The sequence below is a fragment of the Parus major genome, chromosome 11 (assembly GCF_001522545.3).
Source record: "Parus major isolate Abel chromosome 11, Parus_major1.1, whole genome shotgun sequence".
Lineage (NCBI taxonomy): Eukaryota > Metazoa > Chordata > Aves > Passeriformes > Paridae > Parus > Parus major.
The window spans coordinates 6201179-6211649 of NC_031780.1; the positions used below are offsets into that span (position 1 = coordinate 6201179).

Genomic DNA, 10471 nt, shown 5'->3' on the forward strand with positions numbered 1-10471 from the left:
TTTGATTCTGGGTTTAATCCTAACCACTGAGACCCCACCTGGTTTAAAGGTTTGGCATATCTGTGCACCCTCTCTCTGCACCTCTGTGGCAAAGCTCTCCAGACACCTGTTACGAAACTGCATCACCTGTGCCTTTAGAGCTGCTGGGGTTTGAACTGGAGGTGCTGCCACATGGGGCTGGACTGCACCTGCAGAAGGCTTTCTGGAGAAGACCTTTGCAAATCTTCTAGCAGCTGAACAGCTTGGTAGCTCTAAGGAGCCCAGCCAAGGAAGCCCACATGAGAAAGCACCATCCATCTTGCATTGACACGTGTCAAAGCTTGGCTGGACTCGATCGGTTAAGTGGAATCACACTGGATTGTGTGCCAAGGGTTGGCCTTAATGAAGTCCATGGCAAGGCTTTCTCCATGTTTGCAAAGCTTGCCAGAGCTGGGGAAGTTGCTGAGCAGATCCACCAGACCCCAGCAGGGTAAAACGTCCATCCTTTCCCACAAGCCCTTGCTCAACACCATGTGTTTCTGGCAGTCTTTTGCAGCTAAGCACTCAGAAGGAGCTGCTGCTGCTTTCCCTGCTCTTCTGGGGCCTGTGCTGGAGTTGCCCCTTGTCCTTGAGGACTTGAGCTCACCCTGAGTGACCGGCCCTAATGCATTAAGAGGGGCTGGGCTCCCCTGGGCCCCGAGCTGGCTGCCTCTGCAGAGATCAGATGGGCCCTGCTGCCAATTCCTGCCCGACCTCCAGGAGCTGTGCCAGCGGATTTGCTGGAATAAACTCCCAGCTACAAACCCTTACATCCATATGGACCTTCTGTGTATTTTTAAATACGAAACAAAATACTGAATCTTCCTGTTTACTTGCTGCACAAAGTGGAGCATCATCGGATACTGGCTCTTCCCTTTACAGCCAGACGCTTGGTGATTTACACAGTATTCTCCAAAATCTTTCTCTTCTAGTCCCTCTCTCCTATCAAAACTAACCATCTTGCTGAAGGTGGGTGAAGTTGAATGCTTCCTGTGGGAGAAGAGGATGCTGCTGGTAGATGGGCCAGAATGTCAGAGGCATCCAGTCAACAGCCCTTTCCTAAACGTGCACAAGCAAAACTCCTGTGGTGGAGCACCCAACTTCTTACTTCTTTGGTTATGGCTTTTGATATTGCTGGGATGCAACATCCTCCTACATGGAAAGAGTGGAGGAATGCCAGAAGGAGGTGGGAGCACAGATGGGAATCATGCATGGCTACTGCCTGCCTGTTCCCAGGGCAGCCCAGCTGGGTTTGAGGGGTGGGGCAGAGGAGAGTCCCAATTCAGTGCAGGCAGCCTGTGGAGAAAAGATCTTAAATATCTCCTCGTTCACCTTTCTGTGGGTGGCCTGCTCCTTCGTTCCTGCAAAAGTCCTTGTTGCAGTTCATGTCTAGTGGGAGAGAACAGTCTTTGTGGGGAGCCCTGGTTTCCACCCAGGGAAGAGCAGGGTCCACCCAAAGATCAGTTTTCCTTCTCTCCACCAGCTTTTCTCCTTTGTGTTCCATTGGCTGGGGCAAGGTTCTGCACTTGGACACTTTGATCAGGACCTCAGTGCTAGGAGCTGCTTTCTACATGAAAGGCAAAGGTTCCCTTTGAAAGCTTGGGTGCTGAAGTATGGTGAGTGCACAGGCTGCAGCTTGGAGCAAGAGAACCCCCTGGGTTGGGCCAGCAGCAGCAGGCTCGGGCTGGAGCAGCTGGCAGTCACTGTGGTGTGAGCCAAGGCTGGGACATCCCAAGGCTCCAGTGGCTCTGCCTGGGCAGGTGGCAGCTGCTGGCAGGGCAAGCAGGGGTTTTCCTGGAAAGCTTTCTCCGTTTGCTCTGCTTCCGGGGCAGAAGAATCCTGTGTGAGTGTCCAGCCCAGCAGAGTGGCAGTACAAGGTTCTGTTCCTGTCCGTGTTTGTCCACGTGCACTTTGTCACCTTCTCATCAAGTGGGTCCTGACAAAGTACAGAGCTGTGACCACAGAGAGATAAGCAGGAATCAGAAAATCTGGGCCAAACTCTGCTTCTTGTCCATTCTGCATCCTCGTGGATGTTGCTGTCATCTTTATAGAGGGATTACACCTCCACAGCAACATTAATCCTTTGCAGCTGTTGTCTAAGGTGGGGCAGGCAGTGCTGGAGGCAAGGGAAATATTTATTTTGAGTTTTACCACTGGCCACCACCCAGGAAAATCAAATGGCAGTACTGGGGACTTTGGCCACTTTGCATGCAGAGAGAGCTGATGTTCCTGCCCTGCTGGCAGCTGCAGGAGAGGGGTGAGAGCTTCCCCTGGCAGGCTGCAAAATGGGGTCACCCAAACACGATTTACTTGGATAAGGGAGCAGTTGTGCATCCTGAGAGCTAACCTGGGATGCAGTGGGGAAAGCCTCAGAGCCGCTAGAGGTGAGAAGGTGATGGATGCAAAGTTGTACTGAAGCAGACCTGCAGCCCATCTGCTTCACTATCACTTCATGTGGTGCCTCTGCAGCCCCAGAAATGACTTTCTGTGAGATGAGGGGTGCCAGCACCCCCGGGAGCAGGCTGGGGGCTGCCTGGTGGGTGTGAGGGGAGGAGAGGGGCATGAGCCACACACACGTGCTGAGCTCAGTGTTGTTGGTGGGTGCATCCCACCCAGAGCGGGGCTGCACCAGGAGCCTCTGCCCTGCCTGCAGTGAGCACAGACAGCAGGTCCAACCCCTCCCAGGGCCCCGCGGCCCTTCCCTCCATCCCCAGCATTGTTTCCTCCGACCTTGAGCCGGCCGGTCGCTGCTTGCTGTATCCCAGCCCCAGTTCTTCCTCTGCACTGAGCACGGCTTCCTCTGTGTTTTCCGGGTCCTTTCCTCAGCGCTGAACAGGGGACCGTGCCCTGGCTTGCAGAGGAAGAGGAGGATTCTCCTGAGATGCTGTCAATCAGGCAGAGAGCCCCTGCCAGCCCTGGTCACCCCCTCATGCACACCCCAGCAGCCACCCCAGCTCAGCAGGGCCTGGAGGACGCTGAGCTCTCAGGGTCTTTTCCAGGTCAGGCTTCTCCAACCTATTTTTGGGAAGCAGGGAGCTGCCTGGTGGGAGTGGATCCTGGTAGGGCAGGCCGGTGGCTGCCAGGGCCGGGCTCAGCCAGACTCACATTCCCTCATGTTCCAAACAGCCCTGTCCCTTATAGCAGGTGCCTGCCTGCCCCTCCTGGGCTCTCACACCCGCTGGTGGCCAGAGGTGAGCTGACCCCACTGTGGGCATGCAGGGCAGTGCAGGAGCCTCTGGCAGAACCTGGGTGCCACTGAAATGCTGAGCTTTGTCTCCAGCAGGTCCCTTAGTGCTGTCCATGAGTGTTTCCAGATGGCCCTGGGCTGCTGGCACCAGCTCTGCTGCAGCATCCGGGGAAGAGCAGGAGGGGGTGGGAGGTGGTGGCCCAGCTCACCAAGCGTGGCGGCCTGCGCCTCTCCTCCCAGCATCCCTAATTCCCGCCAGGGAATTGTTCCCAGCTCCTGTCCCACCCTGAATCAGCAAGGAGGCTCCCCTCCCTGTCATGGAAGGGATACCACAAGCAGCTAGTCCTGGGCATCTGCTCTGGGCTCTGGCTTTTCCTGCAAGCCAGGAGTCTTTCCAGGTACCAAGTTTTGGGGTCCCAGCCCTGCATCCTATCGAGCCCTCTGTACCCCCAGGAGAGAAGGGAAAACACTGCTGCCGTGGGAAATACATCTGTTGGTGGAAATGCATCTGCCACGGGAAGTGCATCCAGTGTGGGAAATGCATCTGCCGTGGGAAATGCATCTGCGCTGGCCTCTGGAGCAGTCCCTGCGGGGGTGGGGAGAGTGAATCCCGGCCATGCTTTCCTCCTGCCTCGCCTTTTGGCCAGGTTCATGGCTTTTGGCAGCTCCTGGTGCTTGTCTGGCCCCCGTTCAGCACAGGCTGGAGTGCTGGGCTGCCCCATGGCAGGGCTCCCAGCTCAGCAGAGCTGTGGATCCTCCCTCACCTCTAGGGAAGACACACACAAGCACAAAATGGTCAAAACCGAACTGAAAGAAGTTAAAAGCTAAGGAATGTGACCCAGCAAAGCCTGGCTGATGGAATACAACAGCCCTGAGCCACTTGGAGACCTTTCTCCACCCACTCCCACCAATTCCTCCAGGGTTTTCTGTTCCTGATTTTGACTTCTCGCTTGGCTGCAGCGATGTGCTGAGTCTGAGCCAAACATGTTTTCCAGGGAATCGGCTCATGGCTGGAAGTTACTGCCCAGTGTGGGCAGGGATGGAGGCTGGGGCAGGGGATGGGTGACTCAGACCACAGGGTTCCCCCCCAGCACCAGGAAAGTGGGGCGAGAGCCAGCATCAGTCCTTCCCTTTTACAGTAATTAGTGGCTGAAGAGTGGCTGGGCAGCTCAGGGTAGTTCAGTGCTGGGAAGTGGTTGTAGCAGTTGGGAACTGAGCCAGCAGCTCTGGGCCCTGGGGAGGGGAAAGGATAGGGGAAACAGAAAGGCTTCATATGCTCATCCATGAAGTGGGGCAGCCCTCCCACCCATCCACCAGGGCTGGTGGGAGGGCATGAGGACAAAGGAGCAGCTGGAGCACCAGGGCAAGAGGAGCAGGTCAGGGGTGCACCAAGACAGAAGTGCCTGGAGTAATGAGGCAGGGCACAGGTGCAGGCACAGTGCTGGCCCTGGTCCTGCTTCAGGAGAGGCTGGAGGAAGCAAGGATGCTGACTGGAGTCAATTTCCACATGGGGACACTCCCCAATTCCACAAGGTCATTCCCACAGGGATGGGTCAGGTTCACACAACCCCCTTGCCCAGCACAGCCCAACCAGCCTCCCCACCAGTGCAGCAACTGTGCCAGGCCTCTGCTGCCCACCCCAAGGCTGCACCTGCAGAATAAACCTGGCTTTGGCTGCCACCTGTGTAATCATCACATCACCACCAGAGGCAGAGACACCACTACCTCCATCACCATATCTATGGTTTTTCTTCCCATTAATGGCTGAGCAACATTTTTCCCCAGATAAAGTGAGTTTCCTATCCCTGAAGTCTAATCTTTCCCACTCCCGTGATTATTTCCCTGACCACTGCAGCGGTCGTGACTCCTCTTGCCTTCCTCTGCCGAGACAGCAGTGGTGAGACAGGATATGGCCACCCCTTCCCCCCAGGAAACTCGACAGGGCCACGTGGGGACAGGGAGCTGAAGGACCCTGTGAAGTGACTCCAGGAGGGTCCCCAGCTGCTGCCGGCCCCTGCACAGGGAAGGGAGGCGGCCGCCTGGGGCTGAAGAGCGGTGCTGGCTGGGGGAGAACAAGGCACGCTGTGTTCCCAGCCAGGCCCTTGTCACTGCCATGGGAGCTGCTGAAAGGCCGCTCTGTCCCCTGATGGGGGTGAGGGGGCTGCTTTAGCTGGCCCCCCCTAAAGTGGCAGCCCTAGGGCAGGGACTGCTACAGGGACATCACTAGCCATGCTGGCCCCTTCCCTGCATCCTGTAGCATGGCACCCGCTCCCCTGGGGATGCCATGCAGAGTGACCCCCCCCAGACAAGCCCTATTAGCACAAAATTTGCCCAGTCCCTCCCAGGGCACCCCCACTGCAGGAAGGACGATGGCACCACAGCTCTCCACACACCCGACCCGTTTAATGGACATACAAGGCGGCCGTGCCCGCTGCCCTGCCCACAGGGCCACGTGCCCCAGGGCTTCGTCCCACGGGGCAGCAGCAGGGCCCGGACCGAGCTGAGCCCCAGCAGGGTTGCAGAGGCAGCATCTCCCAACTCGTGCTGTCTTTAGGCACCACATCCCTGTATCCCCGTGGTTCAACAGGAAACACAGCCGTGAGCTCAGCCCTCCCTTCCCTGCCACCGCAGGTGCCAGTGGCTGAGACCTGCCAGCCCGCAGCACTTGTGAGCAGCCCCCCAGCCCACTCACCACCCCAGCTGCAGCGGGCTCACACAGGAGGAAGGGACCCTGCAGGGACCCATGGCAGATGCAGGCACGTGATGGGTGGCAGCCTGAGGGTCACGGCTAGGGGACGCACAGGCACTGGGGAGCAGGCAGGGCCTGGATGCCCTCCAGCCCCCCCATGACCATCCCCGGTCCCAGCCCGGCTGCTCTGGAGGGGCTGGGGGGGTTGGGCATCCCCCCTTTTCTGAGGCTGGAGCCATCAAGCAACAATGGGGTAGAGGGGCCGAGGCCGTGGTGAGGGTCAGGGGGAGGGGGTGTCAGGTCCATCTTAGCACCATGGTGGTGGGGGCAGTTGGGGGAGGGAGCCAGGGTCAGACCCACTCCTGCAAGGAGCGCTTGCAGTACAAGAGCATTCGTGGTGCGCCCTTCCTCTGCATCTGGACGATGACATAGATGAGGCCCAGGATGCAGAGCAGCAGCACCAGCAGCACCAGCACCATGACCACACTCATGGTGCGTGTGTACTCATCGATCTGCACCACCACGTCCACGTCCCTGCCTGGCTGGCCATCTCCCTCGCTGTAATCCTCATCTTCCTCTTCCTCCTCCTCCTCACCTTCAGTCCCCCCATCCCCATCAGGGTTGAAGGGGGGTCGGTCCACATCGGGCCAGCGGGGATTGGGGTCTGGGACCAGCTCTGTGTGACAGCCCATGAAGTCCCGTAGGATGGATTTGGGATAGCCTGGCTCTGTCTTGAGACGCTCATTGTCGAACTTCCAGTACTTTGTGCCTCTGTAGAAGTAGGTGGAGGCTGGGGGAGCGAAGATGGAGACAAGGGGTAAGTCGGTGGGCACAGGACACTGCAGAACCTGGGCACCTCTGGAGATGCCCAAGACAGCATTTTGCTCCAGGACTGGTGAAATCCTTCAGAAAAGGATTCACTGCTGACTCCAGACACTGTCCCCAAGTCCATCCCATAAGGCCAGGCTATCAGAGGGATAATCTCATCCCTGAGACACCCACCACCACCACCATCCACCTCTCTCCTCCTCTACTTACAGGCATCCGGGCTGAGGAAGGCTCCCTTGGGCGAGGGAGGGATGCCCACCCAGACAGAGATGGGCTTTGGGTACCCAGGGTCCACCGAGCGTGTGTCCTCGTTAAAGCGCCAGTATCTGGGGAGGGAGGTGGGGAGTAGGTGATGAGCACAGGGGTCCCCTGCTGCCCAACGTTCTCTCCCTGACAGGGGCTAGGAAGCAGCAGAGCAGGGAGAACCCCACAGACACTCACCTGTCCCCACGGAAGAAGAAGGTGTGTCCCGTGGGTTCCCACCAGACAGCCGTGTCAATGCTGTCGTAGGGGATGCCCTGCCCATAGGTGACCAGGGGCTGTGGGTACCCAGGCTCCAGGTTGGCTTCTCGGAAGAGCCAGTACCGGTCACCTGGAGTGGAAAGAGTTGGAGAAGGGGGATGAGAAGGTCCTGTCCAACTGCTATGGCAGATACACAAATGGATAGCGGTAGATGCCTGTGGCCACCCCAACCCCTTAGCATCACACAGCAGCTCTGGCTGGGGAGGTCGGTCAGGATAGGATGAAGCCAACCAGCTCTCAGCAGCTTTGTGGGGGACACTGGGGTCTCGCTTCCACCTCAGCCCTCCCCATCCAGCTTCCCTGCTCACCTTTAAAGAAGACAAATTTCCCGTCATGCCTCTCATAGGCAGCATCGATGTCCCCAGGGAGGCCCCGCCAGAAGTGCCCAATAGGCATGGGGTAGTTGTCCAGCACCCGGTTGTGCCGGACTCTCCAGAACCACCGGCCCTGGAAAGAAACAGGGTGTTGGCAGAGCATGGGGGGACACAGGGACAGTCACCTTGCTGAGGGGCCCTCCCACCCACAGACCCAAGGAAGGGGCAGGAGGAGGTCCTGGCAGGTACCTTGAATACAAACATCTCCCCACGCAGCACCGCCACCGTGTCAAAGTCCCCATCACAGATGTCAGGGCCATACTGGTCAGGTCGGTCAGGGCTGCCAGGTTTGGGTGGTCGCTCTGGATTCCCTGGAGAGGGAGGTTTAGGGGGTCTCTGGTCTGGCCTGCCAGGTCTCCGGGGTGTCACGGTGGGCAAAGGCTTGGTGGGCTGAGGGTGCCCATCTGCAGTACCTGGATCAGGCAGGTGAGACAAGTGATGTAGTGATGCACACCAACAGCACATGTACCTCAGTTTCCCCACACACATGCCCACAATCCCATTTCTGGGATGATCCCCCAACCAGCTCCTCACCGTAGAGCTGCTGGATGCCCTTGAGGTCATCCTCAGGCAGCTGGAAGTTCTCCGTGTCCATCCACTGGTAGAAGGGGGCCATGATAGCACTGGGGTTGCTGGAGTGCTCCAAGCCCAGCGAGTGCCCCAGCTCATGCACAGCCACCAGGAAAAGGTTGTTCCCTGCATGGAGAGGCACCATCAGCAAAAGGGGATGAAGGACATGACACATGAGGTGGATCCCTGGACCCAGCACCCTGCAACAGGGGTACTTCAGTGGGATCGGCCTGCATCACCCATGGTGAACCTGCTCTTTCTGCCACCCCTGTCCACCCCAGCACAGACCCCCCTCCTCCTCCAGCCCAGAAGGCCACCAGGTTCCTCTGGTCACCTTTACCACTTCTTGGCCCTCAACTCACCAGACACATCTGCATTCTCCAGCGTCCAGGGCTCATCCAAATCAAAATGCGTGTCGCCCCCCATGCCAGGGCCAGGAAAATAGGCATGAGCCAAAAATCCTCCAAGGCCATCAAAGGGAGAGCTATCTCCATGGAATCCAGAGGCAAAGAGCACCATGATGTCAGCCTCCTTCTTCCTCTTCTGCCGGATGTCCTCATAGGCCACCTCCCGGAAAACCAGCGGCGTGGCTTGCTCCCACACCCGGAAAGCTCGTCGGACAGCCTCGTGTGAGTGGTACCGACCCAGCTTCTCCGTGTAGTTTTGGATGCTGGGGATACAGAATTCACTAGGGAAGGCCTGGGGCAGCACTCACTCCCTGAGGGGATCCATGGCTCTCCATGGGCTGGGGGGAGGGAATCCCTGGCAGTGTTGGGTACCTGAAGGTGAGGTGATTCTGGCTCCAGCGCCGCCCTGTCAGCGCGTACCGCTTCCGACGCATGTTGGACTTCATCCGTGCTCCAAACTGATCCGGGACCCCACAGCGGGGACGTTTCATCCACCTGCCAGGAGACATCAAGCCAGGGCTCAGCCCACCCCAGCCAAGGTCCCTGAGGGGTTACAGCACCCACAGACAGCAGGGACAATATCCTGGCTGCAGAGATGCAGCCCCCGAAAGGGGAGAAGCAGCTCCCAAGGAGGACAGCACCCACTTTTCCAGGCGCTGGCAGAGCCCTGGGGCTGTCAGAGAAAACCACAGAGCCTGGGAGCAGAGCTGCCATCTGCTTGAGTGAGGGGACAGTGGAGAAACTCACGCCTTGGTCTCCTCGTCCAGGACGCCGGTGACGGTGATGCCATAGAACTTCTGCATCTCGGCAAGCGCCGCGGAGAAGGTCTGAGCCGAGCGCATGGTGGACATCCGGCGGCTGGGCTGCGGCAGGTACCCATAGAGCCGCAGCCATGCCTGCACCGGGAGAGCCGCACGTCAGCCCCGGCAGGGAGCGGCCCCACCGTGGGACCTGGAGCTCCCCAACACCCACTGGGGAAGGATCCGTCCCCCTGCCCAGCTGTACCCCAGGGGTCAGTGCCAGCTGCCAGCAGCAAATGCCAGCCCTGAGCAGGCAGCGGTGCGGCAGCAGGGCACAGGGTCCTTGCCCTGCCTGAAAGGTGGGGGATCCGGCAAACTCGGGGGGCTGCTGCCGGATGCTCTGACTCCAGGGACGAGGCAGCTGGCAGGGGGCCAGGCTGCCTGCAGGCTGCCCGTCTCCGTCCTCCTCTGGAGGCGTCCTCTGGGAGCTGCTGAGGGATGTGAAGCCTGGGACCCTCACCCCGGGCTGCACCCACAAAGGGGCTTCTGTCCTGCGGGGCTGCAGCTCCAGGGCGGGGGGCAGGAGGGTGCTGGGGCACGCCCGCCGGGGCTCTTCCTTCCTGCCCCAGCCTCCGCCTCCTCTTGTCTGCTTTAATTGCATTTTATTTTTATCTTTATTATTACTCTTTTGTAACTTTCTTTTTCCCTCTTATTCCTCGCTTTTATTTTCCAAATTAGGGGGGGGGGGGTCCTTTTAATCTTTAAAGCTTTTTTCCTAAATTCCTTCCAATTCTTTTTCCTTTTCCAAGTCTTATTCCTCTTCCAAATCTTTCTCCTTTTCCAAGTCTTATTCCTCTTCCAAGTCTTTTTTCTTTTCCAAGTCTTTTTCTCCAGGTTCTCCAATCCTTTCCCAATCCCAATCCTTTTCCTATCACTATTTTTTTTTTTCAAAAAAGGGCTTAACATTCGTATTTCTAAAAACATTAAATCTATTTCTTCTACACCCACTCCCCTTCCCCCGGCAGGGTGGTGGAGCAGAGCCTTTCTCAAAAGCCCCTTTCACCCCCTCCCCCGCCGAGCACAAAGCGCTCCCTCCCCACACCCAGCGCCCGCTGCCCGCCACCCCGGGGGGCGAC

General features: G+C 58.3%; 1 protein-coding gene across 1 annotated transcript; it reads right to left on the minus strand.

The window, feature by feature from the left end:
* Nucleotides 1–5587: 5587 nt before the first annotated feature.
* Nucleotides 5588–9505, minus strand: MMP15 (matrix metallopeptidase 15). Its single transcript, XM_015639511.3, has 9 exons — nucleotides 9343–9505; nucleotides 8968–9090; nucleotides 8551–8858; nucleotides 8153–8314; nucleotides 7808–8031; nucleotides 7553–7691; nucleotides 7164–7314; nucleotides 6933–7048; nucleotides 5588–6684 (listed from the first exon to the last, which is right to left on the minus strand). The coding sequence occupies exons 1-9, from the start codon at nucleotides 9444–9446 to the stop codon at nucleotides 6245–6247; spliced, it is 1767 nt and encodes a 588-aa protein (XP_015494997.1). The 5' UTR covers nucleotides 9447–9505; the 3' UTR covers nucleotides 5588–6244.
* Between the last annotated feature and the right edge of the window lie 966 nt (nucleotides 9506–10471).